Here is a 22943-nt window from a genome sequence, read left to right as displayed (position 1 = left end):
TGGAGAGGCAGTGCATGTGCCAAGTGGCAAGAGAAGCAGAATGCCGAGTGAGGAGTCATGTGTGGGGAAAGCCCTGCCCAATCAGCATCTCAGGGTGCCCTGGGACTGCCCCTTCCTCTGTTCATAGAGGGAGAGCTCCTGCTACCTGCTGCTGACCAGGCCTATCTGTACTTGACTCAATGTGAGATTAAATGAGAAAAGCAGAACAAAAGTGATATATACAATAGGACCCAATTCTAGGATAAAAAAAACCTGAGCTGATAACTGCAGTTCTCCTCTTCTTAACCCTTTGTTGTATTCTCAAAGTTGTCTCCTATACTCAGTAAAAAAGCACCTACTTGAAAATATGTTAGGGATGCCTGGGTGGCTCAGTGGTTGAGTATCTGCCTTTGGCTGAGGTCATGATCCTGGGGTCCTGGGATTGAGTCCCACATCCAGCTCCCCGTGGGGAGCCTGCTTCTCCCTCTATGTCTCTGCCTCTCTCTGTGTCTCACATGATTAAATAAAATCTTAAAAATAAATAAAATAAAATATGTTGAATGTGAGGCACCTAGGTGATTCAGTGGTTGAGCATCTGCCTTTGGCTCAGGTTGTGATCCCAGGGTCCTGGAGATCAAGTCCTGCATCGGGCTTCCCACAGGGAGCCTACTTCTCCTTCTGCCTATGTCTCTGTCTCTCTCTCTCTCTCTCTCTCATGAATAAATAATTTTTTAAAATATTTTATGTTATATGCAGCTGAGCCACTTAGTAATATTCACACAAATTTCATTAAATATCAGGTCATAGCCTGAAATAAAATTTTGTTGTCTCATGGTCTGAGAGAAGAAAGTTCAGAAAAGAAAATGAAAATACGAAAAGAGGGCAGCCTGGGTGGCTCAGCGGTTTAGCCGCCTTCAGCCCAGGGCCTGGTCCTGGAGACCCAGGATTGAGTCCCACGTCAGGCTCCCTGCATGGAGCCTGCTTCTCCCTCTGCCTGTGTCTCTGCCTCTCTCTATATATCTCTCTGTGTCTCTCATGAATAAATAAATAAAATTTTAAAAAAAATAAAATAAAATATGAAAAGACTAGAAACAAGCTCTAGCAGCAAGGCTAATGGGAAAGAGAAGCTTCCCCAGCTCCTTTGAGCAGAGGGAGGCTCAATGAGAAATATTTAGCTGCCACCCACCATTACAGATCACAGATCATCGCTAATGATAGCAGGAAAGGTCCTGGAAGGAAATGCAAAGAAAAACAAAAGCATCCCCTCGTCTGGGAATTTTATCAAAGCAGGCCAACAGCCATCTTCTCTTTCCTTGCTGGGACTCGGCTGGGAACTGGGACATGGCAGTGAACATAGGGGCCTTATCCCTGCCTGTGGAGTCTGCATCAAGAAAAGGGACAGACACTAAACAAAAAACCAGCACAAATAACTTTTTTTAATTACTAAAATATTGGGATGGGTGCCAGAAAAGAAGCTTGAGATGCTATGAACAACTGAACAAAACAGGTGAGTTAACGATGAGTCAGAAGCGAGCCAAACAGGAGAGTCCAAAAGTACGTACAACAGGAACAAGGACCTGGGGACAGAAAGAGCTAAGCCCCTTTGGGGGTAGGGAAGATTGGGACAGCTAGAGGATAGAGTGTAAGGGGGAGCTTCATGCAGGACAGGTCAGCAGGCAGGGGTCTGTTAAGATTTTGAACTTCAGCAATGCAATGTCAGCTAAAAAAAAAAAAAAAAAAAGGAGAGAGAGAGACTGGGACTATTAGAAGAATGGGCCAGGTTAAGGATATTAAACTTGATGTCAGTTGTCATGTCAACTAATAGAATGACACTGATCAGATGGGGATGTTCAGGGAAGGAAGAGAGGAAACCAGGCTTCTGCCTTGAGCAAATGGGTAGATGGTGCTCCCATTTACTGCAGCTGGAAATATCAAGAGAACCAGGACTGGAAAAGCAGATCAGGAATCTGGATGAATTCGAAACGGCTGTGACAGGTGGAGTCCAAGGTTGGGCAGGTAGCCAGATGTGCCACAGTGGAGGCAGAAGGAAGGACAGAGTCAGACACACACCTGGGAATCATTTGCATGCATTCAGTCATTAGTGCAATGTCAATGAGCTCTTCCAGGCCAAGTGAGAGGTCACCTTAAGGGACCCCTACATGCAAAGGTATGTAGCCAATAAGGAGCTCACCTGAGAGTCTGAAAAGAAGCTGCCGCAGAGCGGAATTCCAGGAGGGTGTGGCATCCTAGGAGGCATAGGGAAGAATGAGGCAAGGATGAGAGGAGTGGATTCTGCAAACAGCTGAGAGAAGAGCGCATAAGACACAGGAGGGCTGAAGAACCATCCCTGGACATATAGCCAAGGGGGGCTTAGGCATGGAAGTGGGGCAGAAGCTAGATTGCACTGGGCTAAAGAAGAAATGAGAGCTAAGGGATGAAGATAACTTTTAAAGATGCTAGGTTGTGATACCTGGCTGCCTCAGTTGGTAGAGTATATGACTCTTGACCTTGGGGTCTTGAGTTTGAGCCTATGTTGGGCACAGAGATCACTTACATATATAATAAGCACTTCTAAGACCTTGGGCTGTGACAGACAAGAGAGAAAGGGTGGTGGTTGGAGACAGACCTGGGCTGAGGCCAGGCTAAGGGCTAGAGAAGATGGGAGAGGCCCCAGTGTTCTTACAGGCCAATGGGAGGGACCATTTAAAGAGGGCTAAGGACCCAGTAGACAATATACAGGAGTAAAGTATGTTTAGGAGAATGGAGGGAATGATCCACAGGCAGAAAGACCCCAGCAGAAAGGATCCAGAAAGGAGGGATACTTCCCCTGATGCTGCCATTTATTAATATAATGACGGAGACCAAGAAGCTGGAGTGGTGGCTAGCTTTTCAGGGGCAAAGATTTTTTTAAGTATGAAACAGATGATTTCCTTTGTGATTATGTACAAAGTGAGTTCTCAAGAAACCTAGCTAAGTCCAGGACCTTCTACTCAATTCAGGCCTAATAAGAGCCAGTGCCACTAAACTGTTACAAATCCATTTCAGATCTTTATTGGCAATTTGTGTGTTTTCCGAAGAGCTTCAAAATCGGTTAGTGTTCTGAAACGAGTCTCTTATTTTTCCACTCCTTCAAGGCTACTGAAGGAAGCCAACAAGACAAGACCAATAGCATCCTTCCTTGGCCAGCCAGTATTCTTAAATACTTCTTCAATCACCATTGATCATGCCTGGTATTGCCAGCATTCAAAGCAACCCTCAGAGGCAAAGCAGTGGAAAGAACCATGTATCTCCTCTCAGAACAAAGACTGAGAGAAACCTGTCAATACATCACACAGAGTAACTCTCACACACAAAGTAAGATATACAAGACTTCAGAAGATCGAGCAGTTAAATTCCATGTCCTCAACAATGAGAAAGTCTTGAATTAAAATGCACTTCTAAAGATGGGGCGCCGGGATCCCTGGGTGGCGCAGCGGTTTAGCGCCTGCCTTTGGCCCAGGGCGTGATCCTGGAGACCCGGGATTGAATCCCACGTCGGGCTCCTGGTGCATGGAGCCTGCTTCTCCCTCTGCCTGTGTCTCTGCCTCTCTCTCTCTCTCTCTCTGTTTTATTTATTTTAAATAAATAAAAATTTTTAAAAAAATAAAAAATAAAGATGGGGTGCCTTCTTACAGGGGGGCACCTGAATGGCTCAGTGTTAAGCATCTGCCTTCCACTGGAGTTGTCACCCCAGAGCCCTGAGATCAAGTCCCCCATGGTGCTCCCTGTGGAGCCTGCTTCTCCCTTTGTCTCTGCCTCCCTCTCTCTCTCTCTCATAAATAAAAGTAAAATCTTAAAAAAAATAATAAAGATGGGCACAAAGAAAAAGCATTTTCAGAGTATTCCAACAAGGGCAGTAGTTTGATGTATTTGGGGGTTAAGGAAGCCCTGCACATACAAGGCTAACCTGTCTCTGGATATCAACCCAAACTTGAATAGACAAGTTTCCAAAGGAAAATCCTTATGCAAAAAGCAAAGGCTTACAGGACAGGTGTCAGAGAGCCTAGCACAGTCAATGGTACCATACCTGGAGTCAAAGTTGCCTCATATATAGACCTCTGTTTCCCCTTCTGCGTGTAAATGCAATAGCCTCACTAGGATTCTTCTCCTTATTCTTGTCATGTAAACAAATCTATTCTTTGCACAGAATTAAGGCTAGGCAGGCTGGTCTAGGCACTCACCAGGTCCTTGAGACGTTCCTGCTGAGCTAGCTTTGGATTGTTGGGATGCATTGCATCCACTAAACAGCTGCTCCCCTCTCCCCTTAATGTTTAGAACCAAGCCATCAAATGTGCTTCTAGTCACCCAGTCAGGAACTAACTTTACATGAAGAGTCAGACTCCTCTTCCACACTTGAGTGTGGTTAAAAACAAAACAAATTAACACCAGAAGCGGGAAGCCTGGGTGGCTCAGTCAGTTAAGCATCAAACTCTTGATTTCAGCTCAGGTCATGATCTCAGGGTCCTGGGATCGAGCCCTGCCTGCCTCAGGCTCTGTGCTCCGCAGGGGGTCTGCTTGAGGTTCTTTCTTTCTCTCTTTCTCTCTCTCCCTCTCCCCCTCCAATCCTCCCCCGCCCCATTCACGTGTGCTTGCTATCTTTCTATCTCAAATCTTCATAAAAACAAAAACAAAACAAAAACCAGAAGCTGGTGTGTTCCCAACACAGGGTCAGCCAAAGGGGCAGGTGGGAAGAACAAAAGTACCCACCTCCTTAGCTCTGCAATGAGCAGCACAGTGCATGGAACCCCCAGGGTCATCAGAGAGATGTTGTTGATGGCAGGCTTGACAAACGCCAGGCATGTTGTAACTGCAGAAAGGACGCAGACCACCGCCTTGAACCTGCCCCTGAATCAATGAAAGCAAACTGAACTGTTAGCAAAGGAGGTCTCGTTTGTTTAGTGAATGCTGGCAAAGGTACAGGTGCCGCAGGCGGAGTATAAGCTGAAAAGAAGTTGTGCCCTAAGTACCAGGAGTCTTAAGCCCACTCACATGCCCAGTTCAGGAACTCCACCTCTAGAAGTTTATCCTTAGGAAATAACCAAAAAATGTGTAAAATATTTAGCCAAGCGAATGGTGAAATGAGAATCCATCTAAGTCCCTGGGGTCTTAAATATGGATAATTGTTTTCGTTAGTGTTACTTTTCTATATTTTTTTTCATATATTGTATGGCAGGGGTTAGCAAGCTTTTTCTGTAAAGGGTAAGACAGCAAATATTTTGGGTTTTTGCAGGTCCCAGGACCTCTGCAGCTACCTAAGTCTGCCTCAGTAGGCAGCAGTAAGTGAGTGGGCGTGGCTGCACACCAATAAAACTTGACTTGCAAAAGCAGGCAGTGGACCCATTTGGCTCATGGGACCTAGCCTTCCGACCCCTGTTCTACAAGGTGAACAACGTGTAGGACTTTTACAAGAAAAACGGGGACGACTGACAAACCACAAAGCTCCCTAGTTTAAAAGAAAAAAACCTATGTGTCTAACACATAAAGCTAAAAGGCTTAAGGAAAAATTCTAAAAGTGTCTATATTTACTGTCAACTCACAGCCCAGCATGCACTGGAACTCTGTTGACAAGTTTTTGACATGACCAATCTTGGAAAAATCCCACCCTCACATCCCTCAGTGGAGGTGCTTTCTGTAGAAAGAGCCAGAAGTGGCGACGTGATCTGGGACATGGTCCTTCTCTCCCTGGGACTCCCATTTCCTTATCTATGAAACGAAAAGGCTGGACTAGATGATCCCCAAGGCCTCATCCATGGCTGAAATTTAGGAGCACATGATTTTCCTGAAGTTTCTTTTATTCCTCATTAGCACAATTTACTTTGGCCAAAAGCCCTGGAACAGGTCGTAGCTGGGAAACTCATTTGAATGAAATCCCATTATAAAGAAATCAAAGTACACCGAAACCTCCAAAATACAAATTTATCTCTTCGAGAGGAAAACCATTTATCATCAAGGCACAGGAAATCATTGATCGAGCTGCCAACTTTCTGACTGGAAGGAACAGGAATTGTAGCCCTGAACTTCAACCAGAGAAGAAATACGTATGTGGGAAAGAATCCAGGCAGCAAATCCTCAGGAGAGTCGTGTTTTCCTCCTGGCCTTGGCTGGCATCCTTCGCTACTGGATGAAAGGCTGCCTGCTGAGGATGACAGAGGCGGCTCCCCTCCTCCCACCTTGCAAATGGCCCTTAAGGACCCGCCATCACTCTTTCAGGGGGTATGGAGGTTCTTTGACCTGCACCAAGGCTTTTCAGCCTTTTTAGATTGGATAAGCAGAAAAAAAGAAAAAAAAAGAGGGTTAGCAAACAAACAAACATTTTTAAATTGCATTACTTCTCTAGACCAATGGTTCGGGAGCTGGAGCCACAGTAATATAAGCACAGGTGTTCCAGCTAACAGATGTGTGTTCACTTTCTCCTCCCCTTGCTTAGTAGCTGTGGGACCTTTTGGCAAATTGCTAAACCCTCCAAGCCTCACATTTCCCCTTTGGAAATGAAGACCCCCTACCCCATGGTGTTCCCTACAAGCATCAGAGCATTTAACATGGTGCCCGGTACCCAGTAACATGGTATGTGCTAATAAAATCCACTATCACTGTCATCATTACCATTGTTTGAGAATAAATGGTAACGTTATTGTGAATAATATCTACTCTCAGGGAAAAGTGACGAGGCTGGTGTTGCAATCTCCCAAAGCTCTATAGGGTACTGCCAAATAGTTCAAAGGCAGCAAGCCTGACGAAACTTGTTTTCTTTAAGGAGAACATAGGCAGACACCTCCCATGTCGGTCCAGAGGGTGTGGAGGAATGTGCTCTAAGAAGAGCCGACAAAACAACCTGTGAACATACAAATCTGCAACCGGCAGAAGCCACAGAGCCAGGCTGGCTGACCCCAGAGTCCCCAGAGGTCCTAGGTACAAGAACTGGGAATGTCCAGGAGCGAGGGCTTCTTGACAGGCTGTTGTCTTATCAGCGACGTGGGGCAACCCCTGATGTGATCTCTGGTCCTGTTCTCAACTTTCCAGCCAATTTTGGGCTCAAACTGGAACCAGGTCAGGGAATGCCCATCACTTGGCCTTCCTTGATTCCCCTAAGTCAAAAGAGCCCCAACACCACCAACATAACAAAGCTGCTACTGTTGTTACCTTTAGCCACCCTTTAGAGCAGAGGTTTGCAACCCCATCAGACTCTCCACCCCGTTTATATAGCAAATACTTAGCGATGACACTTTTGTTCTTCCAAAGCAAAATGGATTTTATGGAGGATAAAACCTCCATCATTGTAACCACCGAAAACATATCCATGAACTGCCCAGATGTCCCTTAAGGGTTGGAAATGTTCTTGGTTAAGACCCACTCTTTTAAACTATACTTTAGGACTAAAATATAATCTATATAGAATAATCGGCCATGATCGTCACAGGATTACAGCATTTGGTCCTGGAAGGTCCAGGTGTGTCATTTTATTAGTAAGGAACTGATCTGGCCCAGAGACCTAAGACTCTGGCCCCCAGTCTTCCAGCTAGAGCAGGATGGCCAGACCCCAGCCTGCACCCTGGCAATTCAGGATTCAAAACCTGAACTGGATTACAAAATGAGGGCAAAATCCTAAAAGTCACAGTGGGATAAATCTTTAAGAAATGGAAACAATTAGCCTGTAATAGTTCTTTGTTCTTGGGTTTTTTTCTCAAAACAAAAATGTCTAAAAATTCTTAACCATCAACAGCTAAGTGTCTGATGATTCTTAGGATACTCTAGGCAAGAAAAAAGAACAATTTTTTTGACCTGCCAATTATTCCTATTTATATGGTAAACTTTAATAATTTCCCTGCTGTTCTAGACATTCTTCAAAACACCTGCCATATTAACCAGTCATACTAACTGCTAGACTTACTGAGTCCTTACTCTGGACAAGACACTGTACTCTACACTTAATAGGATTTCTCCCCTATATTTCTAACCCCACAAGGTACTCTTAATATCTCCAGTTTACAGATGAGCAAAATGAGGTACCAGAGCTTTAAAAAAAAAAAACAAAGCCCTATAACCCAAAGCCATGTCCATCTGACACACTTCACCACCAGGCTCTGCTATCCCTTCTCCAGAAGCCTCATATTGGAACTACTTTTAATGTGGTTTTAGAAATATTCCAGCAAACTCTAGATCACAAAAAGAGATGTTAACTGGCAAGCTTGGATGGCTAAGCCACACAATCCCTGGTCTGCAGAAATCCTGGTTTTGATGCGAAGTCTTTGGTCTGGCCTGCCACTTGGGCTCAGAGTTGTACCTGTCCCCATGTCCTGGGCGGTGAGGCCCACAAAAAGGGGTTTGGTTTTCTTGCTCTGTCACTGGCAAGTTGAAGGCAGAATAAAGTTGGAAATCCTTATTTACAGTGCGCCAGTTTCCTATAACACACACCTTTTCCTCATTCACCTCTATGATTCCATTTTCTCCCTCAGTGTGTGTGTGTGTGTGTGTGTGTCCAAGATGCTAAGCAGAACTCTCCACGTGCCACTGGTAGTACTGGAAGCTAACTCTGAGCACTCGCCACATTTCTAGTACTCTACTGTATGCTGCAGGATCCTCTCACAAGAGGATTATTTACCTAATTTGACAAATGAGGAAACAGAAAGTGAAAGAGTCAAGACGAGTCACACCATTTGTAAGCAGGGGAGCTAGGATTCTAACCCAGGGAGTCTCCAAGGCTGGGGACACAGACATCTGTGAAGCTCAGGGCTCCAAAGGACTCTCCCCAAGCTGAAGATAGTGGAATCCATCTTCCCAGAGAAATGGTGCTGGTAATACAAAAGTATTGCCACCAAGCTGTCACCTCTCTGTCTCACGGTATGGCTTCATCATTAAAGTTGGTAAGCTTTATAGTCACTACATCCAATGCCTCATTTTCTCTCCTGCTCATAACATTCCCTCATTCCTCCCTTCAAGAAATGAACAAGAAAGGGGCGCCCAGGGGGCTCAGCTGGTTAAGTGTCCAACTCTTGATCTCAGCTCAGGTCTGGATCTTGGGGTCATGAGTTCAAGCCCCGTGTTGGGCTCCATGCTGGGTGTGGAGCCTACTTAAGAAAAGAAAAAAATGAAAAAAGAAAAAGGTTCTCTATGAACACACTAAAAACTGTCACTTGGAATTTCAAGCAGCACCTCCAGACTGTCATGAACAAAATCATCTGCAACTTCTCACTCAAATCCCAGGACTTCAAAGATCAGATCTAAGAGCAAAGAGGTTCCTCAGCTCTCAACTTATCACCCACTAAGCTCGGGGCAGGATGGAGGTAACTGGTAGCCACCTTCTGACACCACAGGAAAGACCAAAGGTAAATGATGTTTCTCAGCCAGAGTTCGAAAGTGCTTGCCTATGACGTCCCCTCATGACCCTGCCTGGCGCTGCCCATCTTTGACCCTCACCCCACCCCATTTCTCCACCTCTGAGGCTTTGTAAGCATCTCTGGTTGTTCTCCTAAAGCCAATGAAGCAAGCACAACAAGACTAGAAACTGAAGACCGCCCAAATCAACCTGCCCCACGGTAAAGCCTACCTCCTCTATTGAGAAGGCCATGGCAAACGGAAACTATATTTCTCCCGAGTCCGAGAATGCCCTTCTGGTCACTTCTTGTAAACAGCTGGCTCACTCCTTCTCCGTTTTTGTTTTTTTTTTTTTTTTTTTTTTTCCTTCTCCGTTTTTGGATAAGTAATCTTGAAGACACTTTATCTGCTTGATGATTCTCCAAGAAAATACTATTTAGGGGCACCTGGGTGGTTCAGTGGTTGAGTGTCTGAACTTTGGCTCAGGGCATGATCTTGGAGTTCTGGGATGGAGTCCCACATCAGGCTCCCCACAGGGAGCCTGCTTCTCCCTTTGCTATGTTTCTGTCTTTCTCTGTGTATCTCTCATGAATAAATAAATTTTTTTTAACTTTTTTAAGATTTTATTTATTTATTCATGAAAGATACAGAGAAAGGCAGAGATGTAGGCAGAGGGAGAAGCAGGCTCCAGGCAGGGAGCCTGATGTGGGACTCGATCCTGACACTACGGATCACGCCCTGAGCCAGGGGCACGTGCTCAACCGCTGAGCCACCCAGGCGTCCCCCAAAAAAAACTATTTAATTCAAATCCAGCTCTGCACAATGAAGATTGTAAAACTAGTTCATTTGAAGTATGTTTTCTCTCCCTACCTCGTTGAAAAATACATTTTTAATATTAAAGATTAACATGTGCTCTTTGTTTAAAAAAAAAAAAAAAAAAAAAAAACTGTACAGGGACGCCTGGGTGGCTCAGCGGTTTGGTGCCTGTCTTCGGCCCAGAGCATGATCCTGAAGACCCGAGATCGAGTCCCATGTCGGGCTCCCTGCATGGAGCCTGCTTCTCTCTCTCTCTCTCTCTCTCTCTCTGCCTGTGTCTCTGCCTCTCTCTCTGTATCTCTCATGAATAAATAAATTTTTTTAAAAAACTGTACAATGGTATAGATTAAAGGGAAAAGCTAAAGTTCTCTCCCTCATTCCCTATTCCATTCCTAATAATAGCCAATGATAGTGGTTGTTTATCTTCCTTCTCTAGGCATCTCTCTGCAAATACCAAAGACACAGGCTCAAAAAGAGATTAATTCATTCTAAAGTTGTAATATCAACATAGTTCTATCATGGGCTTCTTGCAGCCAGCATGTTTTATGGATACTTCTCTACCTCCATCCATAGAGAACAGCCTTTGTCTTTAATAGCTCTAAAATTCCTATTACCAGGAAAACTGTAGGGAATTCTTTTCTTTTCCTAGCATAGCTCTTCCCTGAGTACATACAGCTTGCTTACCTGAATCCATGTTTTTAGACTATTTATCCATATACACACATCTCCATATAAAATAGTGTCCCACAGAGAAATATATGTGGATAATATGTTCTAGGAACATTTCTCATCTTTGAGATTGACTCTCTTCTGTTTCTTCAGATATTAACAAACCTCCTACAGCTCCTCAAAAAAGGCTTTCCCTGACCAAACTCTAAATGAGCACCCCATGTCACCATTACCCTTTTCAGCTTCCTTTTTTTATCCTAGCACTTATCCTAATATTGTACTGTTTGTTTGTTCATTGATTTGTAGCCTTCCCAACTTCAGTATGAGGTCACTGAAGGCAGAAACTCTACCGTTTTGTTTACTGCTTTACCCCAGTGCCTAGAAAAAATGCATAGTAAGTGTTCAAAAAAAATATTTACTGGGTGGAAAACCATATAAGCATCACAACAGGTATTAAAATGCATCCCTTGATGAAAGTCCAGATCTCCAGCTTGGAGGTGTGTATGTGTGTGTGTAGATCTTAGCAGAAGTAAAACCAATACCATTTGACAACCACGAGATCTACAGCTACAGGAGCCACTTCCTTAATGGAATTCTATAAACTTATCAAATGGTAGAATTGGATTGGACTCAAGGAAATGTTCTAGCAGAAAATCAAAGGTCTTTGAACTACCATTCAATAATTTCTCCCCCACTGAAAATCTTTCCACTTTTGTTCTTTCCTAAAAGGGAGGCATTTGACTTTTTGCCCCTAATATCCTATACCTTTTTTCTTTTTTTTAAGATTTTATTTATTTATTCATGAGCAACACAGAGAGAGAGAGAGAGAGAGGGGCAGAGGCACAGGCAGAGGGAAAAGCAGGCTCCATGCAGGGAGCCCGACATGGGACTCGATCCCAGGACTCCAGGATCACACCCTGGGCTGAAGGCAGCGCTAAACCACTGAGCCACCAGGGCTGCCCCCCTAATATCCTATAAATTCTTCGTCCAAGCATATTAAAATTCCCTCCTCGTTATTCTGTCAGGCCATAAACTGATCAGTGAATATTAATCAAGTACATCATAAACTCATCAGGAGGTTAGGCTCCATTGCGTGCTGTTTTCCAGATACATTCATCGATATATTGGGTACTGCACTTAGCAGTAAATACAAAAGTGTTTAGCACAGGCTTACCTGTCATTCCGAAAGACCTTTGGTAGATACCTTCTGGGGAACCACATGGCCAGGGCACACATCAGAACCCAAAGGATTGCAAGTTCATCAAGCATCTGACCCAAGAAACTTAAGGTTGCATGGAAGTAGACGGATCCAATTCCTAGAATCAATTCCAACCAATAAAGAAGGTCACCACAGAAGTACAGACTCGCAAACTCAACACGCTGCTGGAGGACAGCCATTCGACCAACCACTGTCACAATCACCAGATCACACTCTCACTGAAAGAAGCTGAAGGAAGAAACACACACCACCTTGGCATGCAGACTTGAAGCCTAAAAAGAGGATTTCAAGCAGCGCCCCAATGTCAGCACATCAGAACTTTAATAATGCCACAGTTTAATACTCTATCCTCCTCCACCAGGGCTTCATGGGAACAGGCAGTAAGTAAAAGTCAACATTCTCTTACTGTTAAGGATTCCCAATCTGCCTGTGGAAGGAAATGGAAATTATACAAGCATTTCCCAGAACAATGGATGAAGGCTCAAACATCTAGAATTTTCTTTCTTTAATTTTGGACCATTAGGCGAGAGTCTCATCAGAGTTCAATTATTTTGTGTGATGTTTCTTTTTTTCTTTTTCTTTTTCTTTTCTTTTTCTTTTCTTTCTTTTTTTTTTTTTTTTTTTTTTTTTTTAATGTGTGTGATGTTCTTCAGAAGTCCTCAGAAAATTGTGCTGGCACAGCACCAATGGCTGTTATGTAAATAAAGCCTCAAATGCAATTCAGGGATCATTACAGTAGCCCTTGTTATCAAGCCTATGTTCAAAAGAGTCCTCCTTCTGGCGTTAAGCAAGCAAAATAAAAGTTCGCTAAGACGTCAGGGTGACTTTGGTTTACAAAACATAATGTTCGAATAGGACAGGAAGTGTGCAGAATTCCATTTCCTCCCTTTCAGCCCATGCTCGAAAGTGAATCCACTTACCCACTACAACTAAGAGAGTCCATATTAGGTAGATGCCACTGTTGAAGCATGTTGCATACTGGCGAAACAAGCACATGCAGATGGGCGGTAAAACGAAAAATAAGACGTTGCTGATCTGGGGGGGAGGGGATGTAAAATGAAAAAATGAATATTAAGTAAAAGGGCAAAAAAATAAAGCAGCGTGTTCCAAATATGACTTTTGCAAACTGGGATGAATGTGGGCCACACATCTTGTTTAAGCTCTTACAACTTTTTGTTTTTGTTGTTGTTAACTGCAGATACAGGATAATTTAAGACCTCATTAGTGGCCATTTGGAGGCTTCTTCCAGTCCCTCTGCAGTGTTTTTAGAGTTGTTCCCCAAGATCAATCTATGAAAGCTGCCCAGCCTCCTCTCTGGATCCTAAGAATCTTTCTTTTTTCTGCACAAGACTAACTATGAGGCATTCTGATCTACTCGCACATACATTTTTAAAGGTAAAGCCTTCATTAAGTAATGGTAAAAAACTAAAGTTTAATATGGAGGTGAGGGCTAGACCTCCCAGCTCCCAGTAATTTTCTGCTGGCAAGGCCAGCCTTTTCTCCAAGGCCCACATGAGGGCGGGATGCTTCCTATTTTCCCATGTCTACCCTAATCAGACCTACTTTTAGGTAAAGATCAAACTTTTGAGATTTTAGTGGAGGTTTAAGCCCAGGGGCATTTGGCTTTTCAAAAAAATAAATCTTCCCTAATATGATATACTCAAATTATTGTCATTTTGACACGTAATCACTACTTAAATATCAGTAAGGAGATATTTTACATTCTGTTGTTCACATAAAGCTTTGAAATCCAGAGTGAACTTCATACTGACAGCACATCTCCATCTGCCCAGCCATATTGCACATGCTCAACACCCACAGGGGCCTACTGACTACCATACTGGTTGGTGTCACTCTGGAACCTCACCTGTAATTTTTTTTTATTTACTTTTTTTATCTTTTTAGGAAGTCAGAGCCAGCTCCTTTTTTTCTAATTTTTTTTAAATAGAGGGAAAATTTTACATAACCTAAAACGGAACATTTTAAAGTGTACAATTTCATGTCATTAGATGCCATAAGAATATGTAACCATACCTCTGTCTAGTTCTAAAACCTTCTCATCACCCCAAAAAGAAATCCTGTCCCACTGTGCAGGTACTTTCTGCTCCCTCCTCACCTCCTACAGCGCCCCCACCCTGGCAACTGCTAATGTGCTTTCTATGCCTAGGAGTTTACCTACTCTGGGTATTTCATGAAAGTGCATATTCACACGATAGATGACCTTTGTGTCTGGCTTCTTTCACTTAGCACAATGTGTCTGCAGTTCATCCATGTAGTAGCATGTATCAGTATTTTCCTTCTTTTGTGTGACCAACTAATATTCTATCCTCTGGATACCATATGTTTATCCATTTACTCATTAGTGGATCATTGTGAATGGGGCTGCTATGAACATTTCTATACAAACTTTTGAGTGCTTGTTTTCTTCTGGGTATATGCCCAAGCTGGCATTGCTGGGTCTGATGGTAACTCCACGTTTCACTTATTGAGGAACCACCCAGCTGTTTCTCAATGTGGTTGGACCGTGTTACATTCCCACCAGCAATGTACAAGGGTTCTCTAATTTCTCTACCACTCTGTCCACACGTGCTATATTCTGATTGTCTTTGTGGTTAATGAAGGCCATCCTCGAAGGTACAAAGTGGTGGGGACATTCAGCTTGTGAAGTTTCATTTGTAACTGTGACTCATAAATGACAGCAGGTAGAGGAAATGTGAAGAATGTGAAGACTACAGCTACAGAGAAATGAGCAACACCAGTGGGGAAGGGGTGTGAGGATTCCACAAAAAAAGAAAAAAAACTCAGAGGTTGGAGAATGGGGCAGAGGAAGTCCAGAAAGTCAAGGGCCTGGAGTCTTTCAAAAGAGACCCATCCCCTATGTTGAACAGTACAGAGGCGGCCCCAAGGGAACTATGAGGGTGGCAGTCTGAACTGCACTGAATAAGCCAGGGTGGAAAGTCTTTACCAGACCTAGGAAATTGCACCGGGATACAACTGAACAAAATGCACTGGCAAACCTCAGAACCTGAGCTGTACAGGGAAGGATTGGCCCTGTCAGCGGCCTATGTAGGCCTCTTTCATCATCTGGGAGCAGGAAAGGTTAGAAGGGACACCACTTCTAGACAAGAGGGAAGAGAGGGAAGAAGGGAAATAATTTAAGTGAAGAGGGGAGAACCAGATTTTATGTCAGGGGTACGATGGGAACAAGGCTGCTGCCTGGGGTTAAGATCGAAGCCTGAAGTCCCCAGCAGGGCTGCACCATTGTGGAGAAAGGGGTACTTTCTTTCTAGTTGCTAGTTTCTAGTCTGCTCTGCTGGGGATCATTTCTTCCCTGCCACCTGAGAGGCCCAGGAGCTACTTGTGATCCTGGGTGAAAATTCGGATCATCATCTCAGATGCCCCAGCTGGTGTGTGGTCTCCAGTCTCAGAAAAACAGCAACTCCCAGTCACTAAGCAGCAGGTAAAGAGGCATCCGCCTTAGGGTCTGGTCAGCGGTAAGCTGTCTTTCATTGACTATCACAGCCTTTAACTTTCCAAGGAATCATTTAAATGAGCAATCGGTAGGGGGCACCTGGCTGGCTCAGTGGTTGAGCTTGAGCATCTGTCTTTGGCTCAGGTTGTGATCCCAGGGTCCTGGGATGAGTTCCACATCAGGCTCCTGGCAGGGAGCCTGCTTCTCCCTCTGCCTATCTGCCTCTCTCTCTCCTCTCTGTCTCATGAGTAAATAAATCTTTAAAAAATAAATAAATAAATAAATAAATAAATAAATAAATAAATAAATAATAAATAAGCAATCATTAGGAGTAAAAATGGGAGCATTTAAAGACCATCCCTTGCTTGACAAGGGGCACTGCATGAGCACCCAGAGGGGCTCCCCAGGCTGGCTGAAAGTCAAAGAGGTGGTCACCCAGAGAGCAGGGGCCAGCACTGAGCTATTTCCACCTCCCAGAGCTGATTTTCACCTCTAAGCCCTCACCCCGCCCCCCAGCCACACTCTGACCTCCTTGGCTTAACTCCTTACTGGTTATCTACAAAATCTGACATACCTGTGTTATGCACCTATGATGTGATTTTAAATGTGGCTGTCCTTTTGTTAAGCACAGAAGGAAGGAAAAAGGGAGAAGGAGAAAATGGAACTGTTCCACCATAGGTAACTCAAAACCTGATCTTTCTCCTTTCTTAAACATAAATGTGTTCTCCTGTTTCATTTTGTAATTAAAAAAAAAAAAAAAAAGTCCCTTGGGGCGCCTGGGTGGCTCAGTGGCTAAGCGTCTGCCTTCGGCTCAGGTCATGATCCCTGGGTCCTGGGATCGAGTCTTGCATCGGGCTCCCTCCATGGAGCTTGCTTCTCCCCTCTGCCTATGTCTCTGCCTCTCTCTCTCTCTCTCTCTCCCCATCTCTCTCTCTCTCATGAATAAATAATAAAATCTTTAAAAAAAAAAGTCTCCTTGCCATCCTCCTCCCGAGCAATAACCATTGTCCTCAGATTCACAACCTTCGAGTCATTTCCCTTGCATGTATGTGAATACATATATATATCGCATTGCTCTACTGCCTCTCTCATTCAACAATAGGCTACAAAAACCTTTTCCTCTTAGTTCAGATACATTGACCTCACTTGCTCCAAGTGCTGCGTGTGGCAGCAGTTCATCTAGCCATTCCCCAGGGAAAGGGGCCCCAATGTACCGCCCCTCCTACAGTGTCGGGGGATAGAACACATTTTGCTTTTTACACCCTATTTTCATTGCCTAGAGTCCTTGCAATCTCCCTCACAGCCAAGTGCAACCAATTCCTGCCAAGCCGTCCCCCAACTGGCTCTGTCCATCTGTGTTCATCACTTTTTTTTTCAAATTTTTATTTAAATTCCAATTAACATATAGTGCAATGTTGGTTTCTGTGTTGATCATTTTTAAATGTATGTACACACTACTCAGAGGCATGAAGTCGTTCATTACATCTACAGTGAAGTCATGTGACTTCAAACATTTTTTTAATATACCTATTAAGGAGTTTAGAAGCACCATTTGAACATCTCCCAAATAAAACAGAAATCATATTATTGCCTCTTTGTAGCCCTTCTACCAATGATGGCTACCTCTATCGTGTCTTTGAAAGCCCTCCATTTATAAAAAAGGGAAAGACCAAGTCAGAGGGAGACTCTCCCCAAGACAAAAAGAGGAAGGAACTCCTAAAGAAATACAAAAAAGCAAACAAGTCCTAGTTAAAACCCACATTCAGTGGCTCCATCTTGTCTGAGAAATGAAACTTCCCCTTTCAATTGTGTGGGTTACTGAAGTAAAGCATAGTTCAGCCAAGGGGTATTTTTTAAAGCATATTGCTTTGGAGAACAAGTTTGCCTAGTGTCTGCGGAGCAGATTTTTTTAATTAAAAGGAAACCACAATTTTCAAATGTATTAATTATTTCCTTAGAAAGTTCCTCATTCCATGAATTCCTCTATAACATTGCACCAAAATAATTGCAGGAACAGAGGGCAATCTCCTCCCGTTGCATGGGAGTGTGCACTTTCCCAGGCAGAGGGTAAATGCTGACAAAGCAACAGGCTGTCAGATTTTCTGAACAGGAGATTCATAAACAGCAAAGGGGCATTCCTCTGGCTGGGTAGACTGTGCATCTTAAGTGTATGCAGATGTCTAATCCTCCATTCCATTGCTCTGCTCCTGCCTCTGGAATGATCTACGGTCCTGGTCTGCCTGGACTGAGGAGGGTTCCCCATGGGGCTTTCAGCTTCAAAATCAGGCAAGGCCTGGACAAACCAGGACAAGCTGGTCACCCCACTCAGAAGAATTCTTGCAAAATCCCCCACATTACACCAACCTCATGCAGAATGCTAATAACGCCCTTGCAACCTGTACACATCTCTGGTATGCCACCACCGAGACGCCTGTTTGCAGGTCTGGTCTCTGTGACAGGCACACAGTAGTTGCCCAGTAAATAGATCCAGAGATGAACAAACACAGGAGATAGGCAATTCTGCCCTAAAGGGACATGGGCTTTAGCATATCACGAGAACTACCTTCCCGACCTTGATTGGTGGCAGAGCTAATTTGGGAAGGGTGACAAATGATGAACTGATTTTAAGCACATATTTTGCGTCAAGACTTTTTTCAGCACCAGTTGATTTACTTCTGACCCCCTGAGTCCCTGCCCTGCAACAGAGTGCCCAAAAGCAAAGCCCAGTGGTTAAAAAGTAGATCCTACTTTTCCCTAAAGCAGTGAGTTCTACAGTCTTTCTCTTCAGTGTGACTAGAGCCCAAAAACTTAAAACAGAAAAAGGAACTGAAGTCCATAAAACTTGTATGTAAAAGAAACAGTACAAAATGTGCACAAGCAAAAGGCGGTGAAAGAGCATGACATGTTCTTGGAAGGGAGATTTGGGCTTGGCTGAAGCAAAGGATGATGACAAGACTTGAGGCAACAGAGATTTGCGGGGCCCCAAAACAAGATGCTTTATACATCCAAACACTGTCAGTGGGAGTATAAACCAGGGTACTCTCTCTAGTGGGCCATTTAGCAATAATTATCGGTCTTTAAGTAAACACTTTCCTTGATATAGCAATTCCCTGTGGAGGATTAGTACTTGTATAAGTACATCCAGATGCATATATAAGAATATTCATGGCATCACTGCTCAGAAACCAAGCTGAAAGTATAAAACATAAAATGCCTTAAATATCCATAAATAAGAGATTGAATGGGTAAATAAATCACGGTCAATCCATTAAATGGAACACTAATTAGACTGTAAAGAAGATAACTCTGAGCCAATATAGAACCATCTCTAAGACCTATTAAGAGAAAACACCAAGAGAAGTTTGTGTAGTATAATCTTAATTGCGTTGAATAAAAACTTAGATATTGTATATATACATTATACATATGTATCTCATATGGTCACCCAAATACATGTGTTTTGTACAATGCCTGAAAAAAGGTCTGAAGAGATACACAAGAAAGCATATTTTTCACTTTATAACTTGTGTACTATGAATTTTTTTACCACGATAATGCTATTTGTGAAAAGTAGTAAGCAGGAACTTCACTGAAGTAGATTTGGGAGAGGATTCTAGAAGGGGAGGTTGGAAGGAGAAGCCCACACCACTCAATGTCAATTAGAGACCCCTAAGAGAAGATTCCCCAATAGGAACCAATGGCCTATCCCAGGCTCCAACTGGGAAAGATGCACCTTGCATCTCCCACAAGAAATCCATTACTGTGGCCACTCAGCCAATGAGAAACAATCACTCTGAACTCTCTTCTCCAGTTCAAAACAGCCCCTCCTGACTTCCTCCTTTTCCATAAGATAACATTCCTCTCCTTTGTGTGTTGGACTTGCCTATGGTTTTGCTATAGCTTGCTTGTTCCAAATAGCAATTCTGTCTCATTCCAAAATAAACCCACTTTTGCTGGTAAAGTAACTTTTATTTCTAAGGTTAACATTTTATAATAAAGACCAATATAACAAAAAAAATGAAAACCTTTTTCATATCAAACATCATGAATATTATCCTGTAGATCAAATGGTCCCAACACAAAAGTTTCTAGTTAAAGAATGACCCAATGATAAACACCCAGGTTGTATAGAATAAAGACGTCACAGAAGGCTGCAGTGGCATTTCCATCTTCAGAAGTATCTTTGTAGAGTCAAATGCACCAAGTTCTAACTCTATTTCTGCCATTTTCTTGGCCTCGGCAAATTGCATGATCTATCCAGACCCTGGTTTCTTCCTTTTATCAAATGGATCTAATAATGAGCACCCACCACTTGGGTGATTGTATAGTAGGCAGCAGAGCTTCAACACCTAGCAAACAATTAATGGTAGCCACTAGTAATTGAGGTTGTAGTAATGATCTGCTGCTACCCCCAAGACCCATTAAGAAGGTTTCAGATCCCTCTCCTAGTCCTCTCTTGATTTTATATCTTCAGTTCCTTAAACTTTTCCTCAAAATTAGTAATGATTATTTTCTTCTAAAATGGATAATTAGACCTACTGCCTTCCTATGAGGATTTAATGAGCTGTTTATCACCAATAATAGTTCACTGCTTTCCTCAATACAAGAGAGAAGCATGAGTTCATCTTGTGATAAGCTTCAGAAGATACGTAAGGCATGGAAACAGAAGGAAACGGTTTTTGCTAAACTCTTTGGACCTACACTCAACAAAGTTAGGTGACCAACTACTTGTCTGAGATTTAAAGCTCTCTGTTGGGCTAAAGTATATTTTGTGGTTTTAGGAGTATTCTAAAGAATAAGGCCTGTCAGGCAGACCAGGCAGGCTAATCACCCACAGACACTGCAGCTGAAGACCAACAGTTCATTTCAAGAAAAGACTTTGGCACTCACTCCCTAACAGCTCCAATGGGACTAGATTAAAAGTAAAAACAACATAAACTACACCCACCTCCCCCCACCCCCGCCGCAAACCTCATCCAGCACTCTGGGGCTTTTCAAGGCAGGCACAGAGCAGCTATAGATGAACTTCTGGCCAAGTAATTAGGTCTGAGTAGCTGGCCTCAAACTCCACAGATCATTACCTTGCTGGGTGTGTGAGAACTTGTCCCTGCCCTGTCATTTGTTCTCTAACTCTGGTGAAATCCTTAGTACTCTCCACTTACCGAGGAGAAAATGAGTTACTGCTACTGAAAGTACCCAGCCATGCCCCCACCCCATCCCATGTGCCACCCTTTACCCCTGAGAGAATGCTCTGAATGAAGGAGTTCTGCAGGTGAGTTGTAGCCACCTCCACTATGTCTTTCACAGTATCTATGGACAGCAGAGGACCAGGCTTTCTTGAAGAACTAACCTAGTCATAAATAAGCACAAATAAGAGTGTTGGTGAGGGGGGAAGGAGAGAAGAGTGCAGATTTCTGGATCATGTGAGAAACATGAGTATGACAGTTTCTTTCTCTAGAGTTCAGTTGCATCATCAATGAATGAAAAGCCTGGAACTAGCTCATCTGATATCCCTCCGGACTGACTCATGCCAAGGACACTCTCTCCAGCAAATCTTAGGAGAAAATCCTAAAGAACAACCTCAAATTCACAGTGACTTGTAAACCAGGAGTTCCTGTTTTTTCGTGTGGGGTAGCCGAAGACATGACCATGCAGTCTTCCCTTTGGTCGGAGAATCCTGAGCCTCCGCACAGTGAAAAGAAGAGGCATTTCCTTCCAGCATCAAGGTTTCGCTCCGGTTAATACAACAGCACACAGGACACTGCAGTGGGGAAGTTTCAGCTTCCATAGCAGGGACCGAGGCGAGCCCACCAAGCACGCACAATCACTCCCAAACTTCCCTCTCACTCCTCAGGCTTAATCCCTGGAGAGGGCACAGGCCTGGGGGAGCTGACTTGGGGCTGGACTGAGACTGGGAACTAAACGCAAAGAAATAAGAGCTACTGGCAATTAACTTGATTCTGGCCAAAAGCAACTCGACCTATTGGTGTATTAGTGGGGCAGGGCCAGTCGGCAGTGGCAATGGGCCCTGCCCCAGACTGCTCTCTCGGGGACTCCCCTGCCCCCGCCCCACCCCCGGCCCGCGCTCCTGGGGCAGGTGTTCAGGGAGAAACCGCGATGCGACCCCGAGTGCGTCACGCCACCGAGGTCCTAGGGAGGAAGGGAATCGTCCCGGCGGGCTCGCCAGCCTCGGAGTCACCCACCTGGGGCAGGGGCTGACACGGACCACTGGCTTCGGGACAGGTGGCGGCCAAACAAGACAATGGAGCCATCAGGAGGAAATGGCAAGAGGAGGATGAGCCCAGATGTCGGGATAGGGACAGAAGAGAACAGATGGAGAGCAGGAGGGGGCGCGCCGATGCCCCGGCCCCGGAGAGAGGATGCCCCGGATGCACGCGGACACCCACGTCCAGGTTCAGGCGCAGCCACGACTGGGGGTCCCCTCCCGCCCCTCCCTCCGGCCCGCCTGCCGGCCCCGCGCCCGCGCCCGCGCCCGCGCCCGCACCGTGTTGTAGAACTCGGCGATGGCAGGCACGATGGTGTAGTTGTCCTCGCACCAGTCCACCTCCGAGCTGCCAGCCCGCAGCTGGTCCCACCAGTGCGGGATGCTCATGGCCGCGGTGGGGCATCGGGGCAGCCGCTCCCGCAGCCGCCGAGCGCCCGAGCCACTGCGGGGAGCCGAGCGCCGCGGCCGCCGCTTTATACGCGCCGAGTCAGCCGCCGGATGTGGCGCCTCCCCAGCCGGCCTCCCGGGCCCTCCGCCGGGGGACGGGCCTGCTCGCGGGCCCCGCCCCGGCCCCGCCCCGGCCCCGCCCCCGGAGGGGACCGCGGCGGCGGCAGGCCACGCCCACCCGGGCCGGGCTGCGGGCTGCGCGGGGGCGGGGGCGGGGGCGTCCCGGACCGCGCGGCGGCAGGTGGCGGGCGCGGCGCCGCGGGGCTGGGGGCCTGCCCACGCCCCCTCCGGCTCAGACTCCCTGGCGCCACCCCCTCCCCGGGAGCACGCTGCCCCTGTGGACTCTCAGGGCGTCTGCTCTGTGGGGGACCCGTACTCACCCTCCAGAGGCACAAGCCCCCCCTGCCCCCCGTCCCTCGGAAGCCCATGAGGGTGTGCGTGGCAGGACTCGGTGCCGTGGGCTACAGCAGGACGCCCTTGCAGGCTGGAGTGCCGGCTCCATGACCTTCCCCTGCAGCCTCTGCACCCGCCGTTCAGTAGAGCACCTCTGCCAATTTCTAGGACACTCTTGGTCTCCGGGACTCTAGCTTTAGGGCTTTAATCAGATCTGATCTTCAGTTAAACATAGGACGAAACTCTAGCCATAGTAACACTCAGAGGCCGCGGTGTGGCAGATATGACATCTCCAGGACAAAGAGCAAGAGATGATGGCAGATAGATAGATAGATAGATAGATAGATAGATAGATAGATAGATAGATGATA

At 45.2% G+C, this 22943-nt stretch overlaps 1 protein-coding gene across 6 annotated transcripts in view; it reads right to left on the bottom strand.

Annotated features, from left to right (window-relative positions):
- Window positions 1-22229, bottom strand: part of ACER2 (alkaline ceramidase 2) — a 32773-nt gene extending 10544 nt beyond the window's left edge. For 2 of the 6 annotated variants that reach the window (XM_077912112.1, XM_077912113.1), the window contains exons 1-4: window positions 22012-22225; window positions 12955-13069; window positions 11990-12131; window positions 4726-4863 (exon numbers count right to left, since the gene is read on the bottom strand). In XM_077912112.1, the coding sequence (XP_077768238.1) occupies window positions 4726-4863; window positions 11990-12131; window positions 12955-13069; window positions 22012-22119 (503 nt within the window). In that variant the 5' untranslated portion in view covers window positions 22120-22225. Of the gene's footprint in view, window positions 1-2170; window positions 2226-4725; window positions 4864-11989; window positions 12132-12954; window positions 13070-22011 lie in introns of all 6 variants that reach the window. The other 4 variants (XM_077912114.1, XM_077912116.1, XM_077912115.1 and 1 more) reach the window with 4 other exon arrangements.
- Window positions 22230-22943: the final 714 nt, after the last annotated feature.

This window comes from Canis aureus, chromosome 10 (assembly GCF_053574225.1).
Source record: "Canis aureus isolate CA01 chromosome 10, VMU_Caureus_v.1.0, whole genome shotgun sequence".
NCBI classification, from domain to species: domain Eukaryota; kingdom Metazoa; phylum Chordata; class Mammalia; order Carnivora; family Canidae; genus Canis; species Canis aureus.
This window is presented reverse-complemented; position numbering and strand designations above follow the sequence as displayed.